Raw genomic sequence first — 18,396 nt, 5'->3', positions numbered from 1 at the left:
GCGGCGGAGACACAAGAAGCCCCGGTACCGCTTCCACTCAGGGGAGCGGGCGAAGGTGAGCAGGTCCCCCACACACCCGACTCGGGCAGAAGGGGGCCCCCTGGAGCGTGTCGGCTCCAGCCAGGAGGGACCAGTTGGGCGCCCCAGTCCCCCCCCCGGACAAAAATCAACATCACCGGATTCGGGGTTGCCCGGGTGTGAGGCCCCCCACTTGTTGGTGGGGCGTGTGCCCGCCCCCCACCCCCGCAACACGAGAGCCTACAGGTGGGGCGCTAGGGTCGCGGAGCCCTCCACCCCCTGACCAACGAGAGGGGCCCTCCCGCTCTGGCCACACGGGCCCTGCTTCCAAGGGGGGGGCCAGGAGAGGTCCCTGACCATCGTGACGGATTTCGATCGAGGTGTGAGGCCCCCGCCCCCCCCCCTGGAAATTAACGACCCTCAAGAAGCAGTTAAAGACCACCCGACTCAAGAGGGGCGACCTCGCTTGCCCCCCCCCTTGCACATGACCCCCCCCCCCCCCCCCGAGAACTGCCAGGGCCGCGGCGGTCAGCACGGCGGGGCACAAGGAAACACCAGATGAACTGGCGGGAATCCTTACAGGGATACCGCTTCCAGGAGATTCCCAGAGGTGACAAGGGTACGAGCCTCAAAAGAACTATGGCCAAACACGAAGACGCGGCTCCCTCGGCGGCAATGGAAAGAGGCTTCGCCTCGATTTTGCAGGAAATCAGGGGCATGCGCTCCGACATTGCCCAGAAATTTGAGAAAATGGACCAGAGGGTGGACAAGGTCGAGGACAGATTGTTACAAGTTGAGGCCAACCAATCGTCAAAGAGCGACCCAGGATATACAAGTATGTATGAGACTAGAATCCCTGGAGAAGAGGGATGAGGAAAGGGCCCGACAGATGGACGATTTCGAAAACAGGGAGAGGAGGAACAACCTCGGAATCTTTGGGGTGCCCGAAATGGAAGGGGAGACAGAGAGGGATGTCACCCGAGTGGTGAGGGACATCATCACCCTCCTATTCGCAGAGGAGATGACAACTGAGCTCACATTCGACAGGGTGCACAGGGCGGGGGGCAGAGCGGGGCCCCCCGGTCGATTTTGGTCCGGTTCCACTATTACTCAGAGAAGACAAAAGTGCTGGAGGAGGCCAGAAAGACCAGAGGAATCAACTACAATAATGCCCTGGTCTCTATATATCAGGATCTCTCCGCCTACACGCTGGCCAAGCGCAGAATGTGCTGCCCCCTCACGCAGCTACTCAATGGGGCTACCCCTTCTCCCTGACTTTTGAATACAAGGGCCAACGCTCAACCTTGATCACGGAAGAGGATATATGAGGAGCTATTCAAGAGTACACAGTGGACTCGAACCCCCGGAGGGGCCCGGGAACTTCATACCTAGTGGCCCCGGCCCGTCCGGAGAGAGGTGACGGCGAACCGGCGCAAGGAAATTTACAAAAATGAGCACTCCATCCCCAGCGAAGGACGGAGAACGAAACGACTCCGAGGACTGAGAACGGGGGCGACCCGCTAGGTCCGGGACAGATGTGCGCAGACTCAGATCTTACCACTAACACCGTCCCCACGAACAGCAAGTATATGGGGTAGACAGATGGTACGCAGCCGGGGCGGGGACATTGGGGGCTAAGGGTGTTGAGCTTCTTACGTGAATTGCCTGGCCGAGGTGGGCGGGCTGGTGGTTCGGCAAAAAGCCAGCGATGGCGGAACTAATTGGCTGGACGCCGGGGAGGGGGGCGGGGGTGTTTACGGGAGTTGGGGTTGTTCAGTTATGGTTGGGGAACGGGGGGCAGTTGGGGATTTGTTCTAAGCCTACACGGGGGGGAGGGGCGGGGGGCAAAGGGGAGCACAAAGTAGAACCAAGGGAGCATGCAAGGAAGAGAATTATGAGGGTGTTGACCGAGAGGGAGGGAATTTTAGATTATGGCTGGGAGTCTGCCTGCCCTGGGAGTGGGCTCCCTCAATGTACGAGGCTTAAACACCCCCACAAAGAGATCCCTGGTCTGCAGGGAGTTTAGAAGGGCCAGCCTCGACCTCCTCTTCTTGCAAGAAACTCACTGGCCACGGGGAAAGGAGCCCAAATTGCGGGGAGGAGGAATTGGGGAGGTCTTCAGTGCATCCCACAAGAGCAAAAAGAGAGGGGTGGCCATCTTGGTGGCGAGGAATATGGGTTTTGAGAAAGAGGCCATGCTGAAAGACCCAGAGGACCGCTACCTGCTGGTGCGGGGATCCCTGCAGGGGGCCCCACTCACCCTAGCCGTCATCTATGGTCCAAACGAAGGCCAAATTCAATTTTGGGAGGAGGTGAGGGATAAACTCAAATACCTTGTCCACGGGACGATGGTGGTGGGGGGGGGGGGACTTCAACATGATCCTGGACCCAGTCCGGGACAGGAAACGAGCTGGACCTTAGTCCTCCAGGGCGGCAGATGAGACCATGGCAACTAACTTCCAAAGGGTCAACTCAGAACTGGGCCTGGTGGACACAGTCCCGACCCCTAGAACGAACACCCCCTTCTTTACTTACTACTCATCCATGCACACGTAATTTTCCAGGATAGATTACATCCTGGTGGACGAGACCCTGCACCCATCCATCACTGGCCATTGGGTTGACCCCGTCCCCTGGTCTGACCACGACCTGGTCCGAGTCACCATAGCAAGGGGAGGGCTAAACGATCACAGTGGGAGATGGAAGTGTAACGATTCCCTGCTGAAGGACGAGGTTCTAGCCCAGGAGGTACTCGATGCCATTGCGGACTTCTTTGAACTTAATGACAACGGTGAGGTGGGTTCACACACCCTATGGGACACTTTCAAGGCTACCCTATGGGGAGTCCTGATTAAAATGGGATCCCAGAAGAAAAGTGAAAGGGAGGCCCAGGAAAGGTATCTGAGGGGAAAATAAATCGCCCAACTCCAACCGGGAGGCCCCCTCACGGAGCCCCTAGACCGCGACCGGGTGGCCGCCCTGGACGACTATAGTCTCAAATTGAGAGACCTCCTCCTCCATAAAACAGAGAGAAGTCTCCACCTGGTTAAACAAAAGTATTACGAAAAAGGGGACAGGGCGGACAGGATTTTAGCTTGGAAACTGAGGGAGGTACAGAGAAGCAGAATGGTGAAAGCAGTGAAGAATGGGGGGGCGGTGGGTAGGCTATGATACTCCCCACATTGGAGAAGCCTTCCGCCGATACTATGAAAGGCTATATTCATCCGAATACAATGGGGACAAGATGGAGCTTGAGGGATGCCTGAATTCTATACAGATCCCAGCCCTGACCAGGGAGATGGCGGAGGGGTTGGAGGGTCCGGTGACCGAAGAGGAGGTGGAACACGTGATCAGTGGTATGATGGTGGGCACCTCCCCGGGCGTGGATGGCTATTCAGTCTATTTTTACAAAAGGTTCCGGTCAGTTAGAGTGTTTAACACGGTGCTTGGGGGGGGGGGGGGCGGTCTCTCCCGGACTCCATGATGGAGGCAATCATCGTGGTGCTCCCCAAGGAAGGCAGGGACCCCTCGGAGTGCTCCTCCTACCGCCCGATTTCTTTGTTGAATATTGACGTAAAGATCCTGGCCAAGATTATTGGGAGACGGATGGAGGGGATCCTGCCGAAACTGGTCCACGGAGACCAGGTGGGGTTCATTACGGGAAGACAAGGCTCAGATAACATTCGTAAAACCATAGATTTGTTCCACTATGCCCAGGTGTCGGACCTAGACGCGAGCGTCCTATCCCTGGACTCGGAAAAGGCGTTCAACAGGGTTGGAGATTCATGGAACTCACCCTCCAGAAGATGGGCTTTGGGACACACATCAGGGATTAGGTGGCTGAGTTGTATAGGGCCCCTAAGGCCAGGGTCCAAGTGAATGGAAGATTATCAGACCCATTCCCCCTCTCACGGGGAACAAGGCAGGGATGCCCACTCTCCCCTCTAATTTATGTCCTCACCATGGAGCCCCTGGCAATAGCAGTCAGAGCACACCCAGACATCAGGGGGATCAGGAGAGGTGATGTAGAATTTAAGCTTTCCCTGTTTGCGGACGATATCCTGGCCTACCTGGTGGACCAGAGATCCTCACTCCCCCCCCCCCCCCCCCTCCTGTCCCTGTTGACCGCATTTGGGCGCTTCTCGGGCCTAAAGATTAATGCATCTAAATCAGTCCTGCTCCCCATGAGAATTCGAGACTCGGGCCTAGACTCCCTGGACAGGCTGTAGGGGATAATGGTTGGGAAGGCCTCTATTCGATACCTGGGAGTCCTAACCAGGGACCTAACCAATCTCGCCCCTGCCAACTATGATCCCGTTATGTCACAGGTCACCGCCGATCTAAGGAGATGGGGCTCTATGATTCTGTCCTGGGACGGCCGCATGACGGCAGTGAAAATGAACGTACTCCCGCACCTACTATACCTCTTTACCCATTTGCTGGAATCTGGACTTTTTTGATTTTTTCTCCTGAGTGAGTGGAACTTTTTACCACTCATTCTTTTTGACTAGGATTCTTATTTTACTGCCTTTATGGAGCATGCTTTCCTTTCATGTGTTTTATACAGGCCTCTGTTATTGACTGCAACACCCAGCACCCTCTGTGCAGTGTCACCGAGGAGTCCCTTGTACTTCCCTTTAGAATGTATTTCATTCTCTTGTGCGAACTACAGTTCAAGAGTAGAAAGATAAAAGTTAACTTACTTACCTTTCCTTTTTGGTGACCAACACACACCACCTTATGTGGGGTGGTTGGGGGTTACAATGCAACTTCTCCCAGAGCGCATGTAACCTTGTTACAGTAACTAACAAACCTAAATGGCTGGTGGCAGTGGATACTTGCTCTACCTTTTGTGCAGATTTATCAGCTGCAGTACAGCACCCACAGGCAACCATTTTGCCAAAATGGCCACCGTCTTCTTTTTTCACCATTTGCCATTTGTACATTCCTTCTGGGCTCTATTATCATGCCAAGTGGTGGTGTGTCCCTTTGTGAGTGTTGCCTTTGGCAGGCGTCTCCCTTGAAGCCGCCCAGGCTCCAGTGGGGGGCAAGGCAGAAGTGAGGGAAGGTCCCAAAACCTCACTGTCCTTTGTTTGAAGGTGTGCCTGGCTGAAACCAGTTTAAAAAGGCTGGCTGGCTGTCCTGTAGGACAGCTAGCCCCCAAGTAATTGACAGCCCCATATGGGTGAATGTATGGGTTCCAGAGATTTTTTGGACAAAAAACACACTTGGGATGGGTAACTGACCTGCACATGTACCCAAACGTGCGAACACAACACACAGGTCTAAAATTTCATTTATTTTCAGTTAATGTGGTCCCTGTGGTGATCCTAACACTAAGAAGGCCGCCTGGTGGAATACTAGTGTGGAATTCACAATAGAGAGCTCAAACCTTTGGAGCTCTGTTTAGTTTTATTTTCCGTTTTTAAAGATATTGTGGGGTCGCTAAACAGGAGTATTAAAAGGAATGACTATCCTGTATGGCCTCCATCACACATTTGGGAATAATTTTCAGTGCCCCTTGCAGTGTGTTTATAACCATGTAACATAGAAATTCTCCCATTGTCTGGAATAGATGGGGCAAGCCTCTTCCATCTGTCCCCTAATCCTAGATGAGCGCACACCACCACAACATGTGGCTTAAACACCCCAGGAGGGCTTAGCAAGTATGGTCGGAGAGAATTTTTGGACTACAGTCGACTACTGGAACTGGAAATCCAAAGCAGAAAGACCGGTGAAGCCCTGCAGCCTTGCTGACTTAGTTTTCATCTCAACAGGGAAGCTCTGCGACGGATGACCTCCTCCCTTGGGCTGGTGGTACCAACTAGCCTCAGGACCTTCAGTTTGGGCCATCCCCCCCGACATCCTACAACTTTCCATGGCTGCGGAACACCAATATCCTGGGGTACCTGGACCATTTACGAATGCATCGTCTTCTTGCGAACGTCGAATCTCGCTGAAACTTCACAGGCATCCGTGTGGACCTTCAGAAGGAGGAATTCTTCACCTAAAGTCCACTCAAGAGTTCAGGACCGAGTAATCGAAGAGAATCCAACCAGCGATATTGGTTTCTTCTTGAGAGCAGGAATCAGGATTTTCATTGTTGCACCACGAAGGCTGCCAGCTACATTTTCAACTTCGCTCTTCAGGTACTGTGGGGCTTGGATTACACTCAATTTAGGCCATTTTTTAGTGCTCCTTTGCTTTGGGAGTGCAGTTTTTCTCAACTGGGAGTTGTCCTCAACTTCACTGTACAGGTATTATGAAAGTGCACGTTTCCTTCCATTTCTATGGATCCGCCAACTTTTTGCTTTTATTTTTGTATCTGACCTGTTCTTTTTACAGTGCAGTGAAGCCTTAAGCTTCACTACACTGGCTTTTGCTCATCTGTTATGGTGAAACTGACATGTCCTTCAGGTTGCCAGTACTGGGAAACATGGTTTCCCTTAGTCTAGTTATTTTATTACTACTTTTAGTAACTTATCACTTGTGGTAACGTTTTATCATTGTACAATGCATCTTACAATGCAGTACATTTGGTTTGCCCTAGACTAAACTCAGAGGATTTTTGGTTACGTTAGGTTTGCTAAATGGACAACCTGGTGGCAGCAGTGACTTTTTACAATTTTTTGGTGCATTTTTTGGTGCATTTCGTTTTAGCCTTACTGCGTTTGGCTACCAGCTGTGGCTAGTGGTCAAACATGGCCACGTCACAAGATTTGTCGCTTCTCCTTTGGCCATCTTGTCTTCTAGCCTTCTTCCTGGCCTGTGAGGCTAGGAAAATTGTTATATGGACTTGCAGTGGCTGGAAAAGCACATGCTTTTGGCGGGCTACTGGAGGACTGTGTGTGTTTGCTACTAGGGTGCCAGTGTGATTGGACCACTGCTAGGGTGTGTGTGGGGGCAGATCGGTCATTGGCTAGTGGGAGCCGCTTCTCTTACCTGGCTTTTTGGTATAAGAGGACCCCTGCAGCTACTTGAGAGATCATGGAAGAAATTGAGGGAGTCAAGACTATTGTTCAGCTACAAGACGTACAAGGAGATCATGGACCCGTCGGAAGAAGGCCTGGCGACTAACATCTGCTGCGGTCCTGGTAGAACCCTGTCCTGTGGAAGACCTCCAGCAGTCCTGTGAAAGAGCTGCGACCCTTGGAGTGAAGAGAACATCCATTCTCGACGTCAGCTCGGTGTCCTACGAAGAAGAGCCTTCATAAGTGCCCCAGGACGAACTGTGGCTGACCAGCTCTGAGTTTGGGCTAGTGTGCTGCAGACGTCGCTGTTCCGAGTTTAGGCCTGGAAGTTAGGGGATCTTCAGCTTGTGCACCAGGACTTACCTCTGCGAAACGTCGTGGTCCTTGTTGGGGAGAATTCTCATAACATTTGCTAATTCCCTTCACCTTAGAGACCCCCAGAAACTTTGCTGGATTTTGAGGACTTTATTTCTTAGTGCAAGCCTTTTTCCCCACTCTCACATGTATTTTGATGTGCGTTTTAATCTTGTGTTCTTTGATTATGGAGTTTTAGACAACTCCATAGGCATCATCTTTTCATTTGGGTCACACAGCACCCTCAGTGCAGTGACACAGGAGAAGCCTTTTAGGCTGTCCCAGGGTTTAAATACCTTCTCTGGGATACACTACTGTTCCTTCAAAGTTCCTAGACCCAGCACACCCTATCTTACAATAGAGTGCTGGAGGGGTTACTTAGTATCGCCTATGTCTAGAAAATCATGTAGCAGTCAAATGCTACCCTTTCCTATCGAAATAGCTGGTGACAGTTTTACAATGAACTACCATGATTTTTCCCACAAACACTGGTAGCATTAAATCGCAGGAGCCATGTTTTTCATGATGGCGTCTGAGCCCCCTTTGTTTAAACAGGTCCCGGTCTTTTTTCGCCATTTCTTTTTGGAAAGGTCCTTCTAGAGTTTGTCTCTGCGCGCCAAACTAGGTTTAGTCCCTTTGTTCCTACGCCTTTGGCGGACTTCAGGACTGAAGACCACCTCTGGCACCTGGGTGTCTGGGGTGGGCAGGAGTGAGGGAGGTGCCCGAAACTCCCTGTGCTTAGTCTCCTAGGAGACCCAAATGCCCTCTGGCGTGATTGGCTGGCTGACTGTCTGACAAGGACTGCCACCCTGCTGGGTGAGTGGCAGCTAGACTGGAATGAGTGAGAGGAAACTGGATAAAAGGCGAGTCTCTTGGCTTGTAAGGCAGAGGCGACCACTGGAACAAAAGAACCGAAGACAAGCTGAAAGAGGACGGCTGCTGCAACTCCTGGGCCGTTGGCTTGTCCGGTGAAGCCCTGCTGCAAGACCGAATCGCCAAGTTCATCTCGACAGAGAAGCCCTTCAATGTAGTTGGTGGGAGCAATCAACTCGTAAGCCACCTGGATACCATTCTCGGAGCTGGTTGCATTTTCCTCAGAGTGCTGCAGGAAACCGAATAGTCAGGGAGAAGGACACCAGTTTGTGTGCTTGAAGGCAGCTACCGGAATTGAAGATTTGCCTTTGCCAGCTTTTTGACCAGTCCGAGTGCAGGAGTCCCCCTGACGTCCTCCCTCTTGACCTCACAACTGAGGCTCAGTAACAGCGAGATCTGCAGGAACTGCCAGGAACAGACGTCTTCAGCTGCATCGTTTTCTTCATTGTAAAGGTACTGTGAAAACCTGACCAAGAGAATTTACCTCTCACTGCGAAAGTGCTTGTAACTTTGGCAACTTGCAGGCCTAGGCAACTTGTGACCCAACATATGAATCTTTCTTTTACGAACTACTTCTGAGAACTTCGGCAAAGACTTTTCCGTTTAACTTCCAGAACTGCTTTATCCTATACAAGACTTTAGCCCATTGACTTTGGCCTAAACTATTATATTGAATCAACTTCTCTGGGGAACTCAAACTATTTGCACTGTTTAAGATTAACTGTAATATCAGTTTTATTAACTTATGCCATTTTGCTCCTACTTCAAACGCTCTGAATGTCATTTTGCTCCTCCTTCAAAGTAGTTTAAATGCCTCAGAACCTGATATTGTGACGTACTGAAGTATATTTTTGTGCGATACAGATTGCCTCCTTCTAGTGAATGTTTTATAACAGACTGAAATTAATTAATAGAAACCTTGAGTATAAGAGTCTATTTGAATACTTATAATTATAGACCTCTGTGTAACATCCTTACAGCTCACATTCCCTTTTGAGATAAGCCGGACTGCTCAGCAGTGCTACCACAAATCTGTGTAGTACAGGCTTATACCAAAGGTTGGTTTTGCTTACGCCTGTAGTCCTAGTTGTGTGTAGTGGTCCCAAAGGTTACTGCATACAAGCTTTGCCTAACAATCCTAGCATCAAGGGGACCCAAGACAGGAAAGTATGACCGCAGCAAGTGAATCCCTTTGCGTCGCCGTGAATCGGTGGCCATGAACAGATACTGCTTACCTGCGTCCATTCCTGTTCTGAGAGGTGCCCTGCATCGCGTTCTGCTGCATTCTTCAACTGGGAGACCTTGCTCCAGCATAAGACACCGACCGGAGAGCTGCTCGAACCTGCAACCCCTGGGAATCAAGGGCTGAGGCTGACGGCGGGAAAGAGACCTTGGACCTTCTTCAATTGACCTGCCAATTACAATCTCTCTCAGTAGCAAGGCTACGAGATCAGCATATGCAGCGGACCACAATTGCCGAAAATAAAATCTGATGGACCTCGAAGCGTGAAGGATCACGAGTACAATATACGCCACACAGGGTTAGTATTACAAGCATGCATGGTCGACATCCCGTTTCTCGAAACTCCTAAAAAAGAATGTAATACTTCGAACCTACCACTAGATGTCAGCCTATACACAGTATGTGACTAAGCAGATCTACAAGCCTCAGTGTCTCACAGTTTTTGTCCTGAAGTAAATGTTTGGGGAATAGGTCATTCACCGTGAAGGGACACTTTGGATATCTACACAATCACTGCATCTGCCCTCCAAGCTTGAAGGCTTCCTCCCATCTCACTCCTTCCAATATCCCCCCATTCTCACATTGCCTACCCTCTACCCATTCTCTCTTTTCCCCATCTGTCACTCCGTCTTCTACCCCTCATTCTCTACAATACAGGAAAAGCCATTGTGACAGGGCATCTGCACGTTTTCCTAAAGTAGCAAGATATTGTTGGTATTGTGGAAAAAACAAAATTGTGTATTCTTACAAGAAAATGCTTTCATATATCGAGACCGGCAGCATGAAAATGTAGCTTTATAATGGCATTTATTGTGTGCAAATTCGTCAGAATGCTCCCTTGTACTTTTGATGACCTGAAATCCATTATATTTGTATACATTACCCCATGAAACTGCTTGAAAATTGTGTGGCTTTTTACATAATTTTTCATAAAGTGTGTGCAGTAAAATGAACCATTTTAAGCCATTATTTTCAACCATAACTAGGGGAACCCTACCAAGCCACAAAGACTTGTTCGGGCTCCATCACTATGCTCCCACGCATTCACTGGAAATATTTAAGGCCCACCAGTGAAATAATTCACCAGCCTCCACAGGTTCCGATAAATAGTGAAGTGAAAGCAATCTCAGAAACAAAAGTGTAGGTGGCCGCTGGGCTGTACAGCAAATACCAAAAGACAGTGGATTTGTGAGATGAGAGCCAAGAGAGAAAATATCACAAAAAAGCAAGGGTGTACAAGAATATGAGTGACAATGGATGGGGGAGTGGTGGAAGAGAAAAATAAATATTTTTGGGGAGGGTCAGAGTATGATTGGGGAAGTACAGATTTCACATACAGAGCGAGACACTGGATCATACCTTGTGGATAAACTTTTCTACACGGCCCTGCAGACCCCACCACCGGAACTTGACAGTCACAAGCTTGTAGGCACACATGTGGGGACAGTCTGGATTATTCGGTAGCTCCTTCTGCAAAAGAAGTGAGACGATCAAAAGAAAAATGGGATCCCAAATTCCAAAGAGGGAGGGATGTAAATACACCAGTGAGGAGGTGTAGATCACATGCAGAACAGTCTCCTTGAGCGAAGCCACAAGCATCACATCACAATGTACTTATTTATAAACTGGGAGGATCAATTCTCTATTGATCACATAAGAATGCACAATAGATAAGAAGCCAGGTTTGAAGGGAAGCAGTGAGCTTCTAACAATGGTGAGCGTTAGAGGGATATTCTGATCAGGATACTTTTTATCCTTCTTAGCTTTTCCTTTTTAGAGATCAGCACACACCACCATACTTACCAGTTTGTAAATTATTTGTTAACCTTTGTTTTATTCCTCTAGTCTATCTTTAACACCAAACTCAGTATTGCTCTAAAAGTACCAGCGAGAAATCAATGTCCACAGTGTCCTAGCTATTTAAAATCACCTGAGGGTGTAGGAAGTGTGTGTGCAATCCCCAATGGGCATCATCTGATTTAGAGAAACAGAGTGGGTTTTAAAATGTATAGTGTTATTGCTCCCTTCTGAACAAGGCTTATACAACTGACTGAAATAAATTAATTGTTTTATCAAGAAACCTTGTGTCTAAGTGTTTATTTGAAAAACTGTACCGTGAAACTCTGTCGCAACATTACTGCTCACATTGACCATGCTCGAGATAAGCCTGGCTGCTCAGCCACAATACCAACCTGTGAAGTTCAGACTTATACCAAAGGCTTATACCAAAGGCTGGGTCCCTATTGCCAGGTGGCCAAGGTTATTGTAGTGCACCCAAAGGGTACTGCATACAATCTTGATTAACACAGGTCAAAAAGCCTCACCTTTTATGCAGGTTTCTCCAATTCATTCCAACCTAGCTGTCAATCACACAGCAGGGTGGCTGTCCTTGTCGGACAGCCAGCCGGCCAATCACCTTTGGGTGCATTCCTGTAACCAAGGGGATTAAGCCCCAGGAGTCGGGCACCTCCCTCACTTCCTGACCCTGCCAGACATACTGGAGCCAGAGGCAGGTGTCACTCTGGAATCCCGCCAAACACAAAACGAACAAAAGGGACCAAACCTTGTTTGGCGCACAGATTAAATCTCAAGGACCTTTCCAGCAAGAAATGGCGAAAAAAAGAAGACCAGGGCCATTTTGACAAAATGGGCACCCATGGGTGCCTTACTGCAGCTGCGAACGCAGCCCGCGGTACAAACACACAACGGTAGTAAAAAGTAAACCACTGCCACCAGCCATTAATTGTAGAAAGGGTAGTGTACAAATGTTACATGAGAAACTAGACAAAGGGGATACTAAGTAACCCCTCCAGCACCCTGTGGTACGCTAGTGTGCACTGGGTCTAGAAAGTCAATTTCACTTCAGTGCTCTTGGAAACGGTAGTTTCACCAAGAGAAGGTATTTAAACCTTTGGGAAATCTAAGACTTCCCTGTGCCACTGCACTGAAGGTGCTGTGTGTCACAATGCAAAGATGATGCATATGGAGTTTGTCAGACAAAATCAAAAGAAACACAGAGTCCAAATCACAGAAAAAAATACATGAGTGGGAAAAAGGCCTCAATCTCTCCAGGTTAGAAATTAAAAGTCCTAAAGTCCAACAAAAGAGCTGGGGGTCTCTAAGGTAGAAGGGAACTGGCACATTTCTGAGAATCCTCCCCAACACCTATTGCCAAGAAGACAAGGCTGGTGTAGTCTCCCACAGCATTACTACATACAATCTTGCATAACACTTACAAACCTGCTCTAAGGGAAGATCTACCCTACTTACAATTTAGATCTAGTCTCATTCACTGATTAAAAGAACATGACGTTTGACCCCTCTTAACATGTTTCAACCCGCTTCATCCTAGGATAAACAGTTTACACAAAACCTTACTTTTTACACCCATGTGCTATATTTATGTGCCTCTTATTTTCCTGTCACCTATTGTATTTACCTGTTCGCTTTATTTGTTGCCTCATACATACAGCATTGTAACCACAGCTGTACTCTTCCTGTCCACTTTATAACTTAAGCTTAATAACCCTCTTGATGCTTTCATGCCCAAATACCTCTGGGTCTGGTGCGCAATATAAATAAACAAACAAGAAATGGCGAAAAAAGAAGACCGGGCCATTTTGACAAAATGGGCACCCATGGTTGCAATACTGCAGCCGAGGATTCAGCCTGCGGTAAAAGTGCACAATGGTAGGAAAATTAAACCACTGCCACCAGCCATTAATTGCAGTAAGGGTAACATAAAAATGTTTACATGAGAAGGTAGACAAAGGGGATACTAAGTAACCAGTTACAGATAATTCTCAGAAATGTGCTAATTGACCCCAAGCTCTTTAGCTGGACTTTAGGACTTTACATTTTTATCCTGGAGAGAGAGAGAGAGACTTTTCCCCCACTGTCTCATGTATTTTTCGTTGATTTGAACACTTTCTTTTGGTTTTGGAGTTTGACAAACATAGCCATCATCTTTTTACAATGTGACACACAGCACCTTCAGTGCAGTGGCACAGGGAAGCCTTTCAGATTTCCCAAAGGTTTAAATACCTTCTCTTGGAGAAACTACTGTTTCTAATATCAGTGAAGTGAAATTGACTTTACTTACATTTTTCTCTTTCTAAACCCAGCACACACTATCTTACAATAGGGTGCTGGAGGGGTTACTTAACATCCCCTTTGTCTAGTTTCTCATGTAACATTTTTATGTTACCCTTTCTACAATCAATGGCTGGTGGCAGTGGTTTACTTTTTTCTACCATTGTGTGTTTCTACAGCGGGCTGCAATTGCAGTGAAGCACCCATGGATGTCCATTTTGTCAAAATGGCCTGGAAGTCTTTTTTTGACATTTCTTCTTGGAAAGGTCCTTCTTGAGATTTATTCTGCGCACCAAACCAAGTTTGTTCTTTTGTTCGTTTGGTCTTTGCCGGGGTTCACTGGTGAAGGCTGTCTCTGGTTCCAGCAGGTCTGGCAGGCCAGGAAGCAAGGGAGGTTCCCGAAACCCCCTTTTCTTAGTCTCCTTGGTTACATGAATACACCCAAAAAGTGATTGGCTGGCTGGCTGTCCTTGGAGGACAGCCACCCTGCTGTGCGAGTGACAGCTAGGCTGCAAATTAATGGGAGAAACCTGCATAAAGGCGAGGTCTTTTGCTTGGAAGGCAGAGTCGACCACTGGACGAAGGAATCCGAAGAACTTGGCAGAGGCGCTTGCTGCAACAAACGTTGGTTTGCCCGGTGAAGCCCTGCTGCAATGCTGAAGCTCCGAATTCGCCTAGACTAGAAAAGCTGTGCCCTGAGAAGGACAACCTCTCCCCTTGGGTTGGTGGGACCAATCAACCCCAAAACAAACTAATCTGGACATCCTCTCAGAGCTGGCTTGACTTCCATTGCTGCTGCAGGAACAGATTGCCAGGGAGAGGAACATCAGAATCGAGTGCATCGTTTTTAAGTCGGACCCGAGCTACAGGAAGATCCTCCGGACACCCTCGAAGTAGGACTAACCATGCCTGAGCCACCTCAGAGTGTTGGACCCCAGAAGCAAGGAATCCGAGAACCCACGGTAGCGCTATTCACGAGAAGCTGAAACCGCGAAGTGCAGCTGACTTGAACTTTGCCCATTGCTGCCGCCGACCTTCGAATCGTAGTGCAGAGGTACCCAGACGTCCTGCCTCTTTTGGCAACAAGAGGGAGGCCCAGGAACAACAAGATCTGCCATACTACAACAGGAACAGAAGCCAGGTGTAACCAATTTATTCAGACCTAAGGTACTGTGAATTAAGGGGTACTTGCCTCTTGCTGTGTAGTTTGTTTGCTCTCAGTTGAGACTTGCATTTACTGCCTTTTGTAGAGCTGCTTGTAGCTCTGCCTTTCAGAAGCCTCCAAGCTTGTGGCCCAACAGCGATTTATTTTTCAACAAAAACTCAACATTGTGCAAGACCTTTTACTTACCTTCAAGAAGAACTTTGGCTCCTATAGCCTTTGCTCAATTGACATTGGCTGTCCTGGCTGACTGCATTTTGCTAAACGTACCAGTGGTATATACATTTCCACAGTGTCCTAGTTATTGAAGTCACCGGAGGGTGTTGGAAAGTGTGTGTGCCATCCCAAAGGGTTATCTACTGATTTATTGAAACAGAGGATGTATTTTGAAGTGTATTTTAAGTGTTACATAATGTGCTCCCTTCTTAAGAAGGCTTATTCAAACTGACTGTTAAATTAATAAATAATTGTTTAATCAAGAAACCTAGACAATACGTTTTATTTGAATACTGTGAAATTATGTTATATTGACCCCTCTTGAGATAAGCCTGGCTGCTCAGTCACTCTACCAACTTGTGTAGTACAGACTTATCCCAAAGGTTGGGTTACTATTGCCAAGAGGACAAGGTTGATGCAGTCTCCCACAGGGTACTGCAAACAATCTTGCCTAACATAACGCCCCAGCACTCCACATAAGATGGGGTGCGCTGGGTCTACAAAGAGAAAAAAGGTAAGTAAAGTCAATTTCACTTTACTACTCTTGAAAATTGTAGTTTATCCAAGTAAAGGTATTTAAACCTCAGAAATCCAAAGGACTTCTCTGTGACAGTCCACTGAGGGTGCTGTGCGTCACAATACACAAAGATGATGCCTATGGAGTTTGTCAGAGTCCAAATCAGAGAAAAATACTTGAGGGAGTGAGAAAAAGGTCTCACTCATTCCAGGATAAAAATTAAAAGTCCTAAAGTCCAGCAAAAGAGCTGGGGGACTACGGTAGAAAGGAATTAACACAGAAATGAGAATTCTCGCCAACAGTACCGCTGAACTGAAAAGAGCTGTAGCTGCCAACGACCTCCCAAGTACCGCCGCCGGAGCCCTCCAGAGCTCGAGCCTCGTGTCCCCACGACTGAGGCTCAGGAACAAGGGTCTGCACCGCTGCAGCAAGAAAGAATCCACCTGGACCATTCTTCAAACCAAAAGGTACCGTTTAGGCTTGGGTTACTTATCTTATTGCCTTTTAGCCATACTCTTCTCAGTTGGGAATTGTAGTGGCTTACCTTTTAGAGTTGATTCAACTCTCTTCTCAGAGGCTTAACAGCTTGTGACCCTACAAGTGATTTTTATAACAAACTCTAACTTTGTCAAGACTTTGATCTAAGACGTGCATCAGATCCATAGACTGTCCAAAATTACTTTGGCTGCCCCGGCTCCCTGAAAAGACTTCTAGTCCATTGACTGATACGGTTTGTCCCCCATAGGTGGTAGCTGGTTGTATACTGTTACTGCTGGGAAAGGCTTATCTAGATTTCATTGGAAGATTTACTTGTCCTCAGATATACTGAGAAACTGTCTAATCTTTTTCCTTCCCTAACCTTTCCTATCTACAACCTCAGTATCTGCAGAGTATACCAGCGTGATATAATCAATGCCATTACTGTCCTTGTGATTGAAGTAACCTCAGAGTGTAGGAATTGTTTAAGAAGCATATCCAAAGATTATCCACCAACTGGTTTTAATTCTGAAAAGTGATTTTATAGTATATTTACATTGTTACACAAATTGCCTTTTTAAAGAATGTTCATTTAAAAATGGATGTTAAATAATGATTTATAACTGAAAACTTGAGTGTACGTGTTACTTAGCTACTTGTACTTATGAATTTCTATTGTACAGCTCTACAGCTCACATCTACCCCTCTTGAGATAGGCCTGGCTGCTCAGTCACACTACCAACTTGTGTAGTACAGACTTATACCAAAAGGGGGGTTTACCCAATACCAAGCAGATAAGTGTTGTGTAGTCTCACATAGTGTGATTGCACCAATTCTTACCCAACAGGGATCTACAATCCATTGGGATAGTTTTTTAAAGTCGTACAAAGGGCTTTCCACCTCCAGCGCATTTAGACCATACCCATGGTGAAAGGCACATTACAAATTATGAAAATGAATGAACGCCAAATCCATCAGTGGTTGGTCTCTGATTTTTGCCCCTGTTGCTGGGATGAAGTGATTGCTTCATGGTCGGTGTTACCAGATGTAGTGTTCCCACAATGAGCCCACGCCTTGCCCGTGGACAAAAAGCAGAAGGTATTATCCACTTTAGAGTCTAGCCCACTGCAAACAGGTCAATAGGCATCACTTATGGGCCAGTACCAAAATATTACTGTAGGCCCTTGAGCAATAAGACACTACTATTCTCCCAGGGCCCCTCGCTGGATTGATCTGTGTCACCCGACTACGTACCTAACTTCTATCGATTAACCTGTAACTAGCGCACCGATGCCCATGGGCATAGAGCGCTCTACAAATGTAAAAATAAATATCACATTGACATCTGTTGCACTTACATCCAAATCTTGCCCCCCTGCCTCCTTTATGATTTAATAGTCACTACAGAAGAGAAAGCAGTCATGCATCACTTTACATCTCCATCCCACCCATGACTGAATAGTAATCAGTTATACCTTCCAATCTGGACACAGAGGTCCTCGGCCGGTCTTTGCGGAGGTAAAGATGGCAGGGTCCTCATCAGCCTTGTAATCCTGCAGCAGAAACCAGAAATCAAATTTTAAAAAAAAAATCAATAAAACCTTTAAAAAATGCCTTTCCAACAGCCAAGCAATCAGTAAAAAAACATCCAATTACCAACTGCACAGCAAACCTTAAAATCATTCATCCATAGGTCACACCATGAGCAATATACGCTTGAGGGTTCCAAGTTCCTCCCATTCAACAATGAAACACAATGAATGTTATGTTATTTGAAAGGCCTCTGCTGCTTACACAAACACATAGCAAGGATTTCAAATATCTACATAAATGCACTACTTTTGATCCAGGACAAGCGCAAAGGACAGAGCTGCCCAGAGAGGTACAGCCAGGCTACACAACATAAAGTAGAGTTGAGTCCTACAGAGCATTGAAGGTGGTTAGGCGCATGACACCAAGCTGTGGCAAAAGAACCCCAATCCTGGATATTGATTAAGGCTATGCAGCATTTCCATAGAAATATGGAGACTACAGGCTCTGTAAACCTTGGTAAAGAACAAAAGAAAAACAGGACCAGTACTACTACAGTACAAAACGTGCATGACTACATGCTGTACAAAGAGGGGCAATCCTGTCAGCGCCCTCTTGCCCCCATTTGACGCTCATGATGCAGGCTTGGGGTAATTGGCCTGCAGTCTAGAAGCTGCAGACTAGGTCTTTAATCTAAGGAAGAGGGCACAGAGGGGTTCCCACAGCAACAAGGGTAGCTTAATGGCACACAGTGGGGAGCCGTTCTACTGTTCTGCTGTTACAGAGGACCAAGCCATGACAGCAAACTTTGGGAGGCTCAACTGCACACAGGAGTAGTAGTAGTAGTAGCATCAGCAGTCATTTATATAGCGCCTTTTATATAAAAGGGGGGACGCTTTGTTCTCCATATTTGTGGATTTCAGAGCAGTCTTCGACTGGGTTT

The 18,396-nt window shown here is 47.5% G+C and overlaps 1 protein-coding gene across 1 annotated transcript in view; it reads right to left on the bottom strand.

Moving 5' to 3' along the window:
• The window catches only part of LOC138581056 (phosphatidylinositol transfer protein beta isoform-like), a 254,710-nt gene that overhangs the window by 116,274 nt on the left and 120,040 nt on the right, over positions 1 to 18,396 (bottom strand). The window contains exons 8-9 of the mRNA XM_069652098.1: positions 17,399 to 17,476; positions 10,819 to 10,929 (exon numbers count right to left, since the gene is read on the bottom strand). Coding sequence (XP_069508199.1) covers positions 10,819 to 10,929; positions 17,399 to 17,476 — 189 coding nt within the window. The remainder of the gene's footprint in view (positions 1 to 10,818; positions 10,930 to 17,398; positions 17,477 to 18,396) is intronic.

Source organism: Ambystoma mexicanum, chromosome 3p (genome assembly GCF_040938575.1).
Source record: "Ambystoma mexicanum isolate Mex_15411 chromosome 3p, UKY_AmexF1_1, whole genome shotgun sequence".
NCBI classification, from domain to species: Eukaryota; Metazoa; Chordata; class Amphibia; order Caudata; family Ambystomatidae; genus Ambystoma; species Ambystoma mexicanum.
The sequence above is the reverse complement of the archived record's forward strand: the minus strand, read 5'-3'. Positions and strand labels throughout refer to the sequence as shown.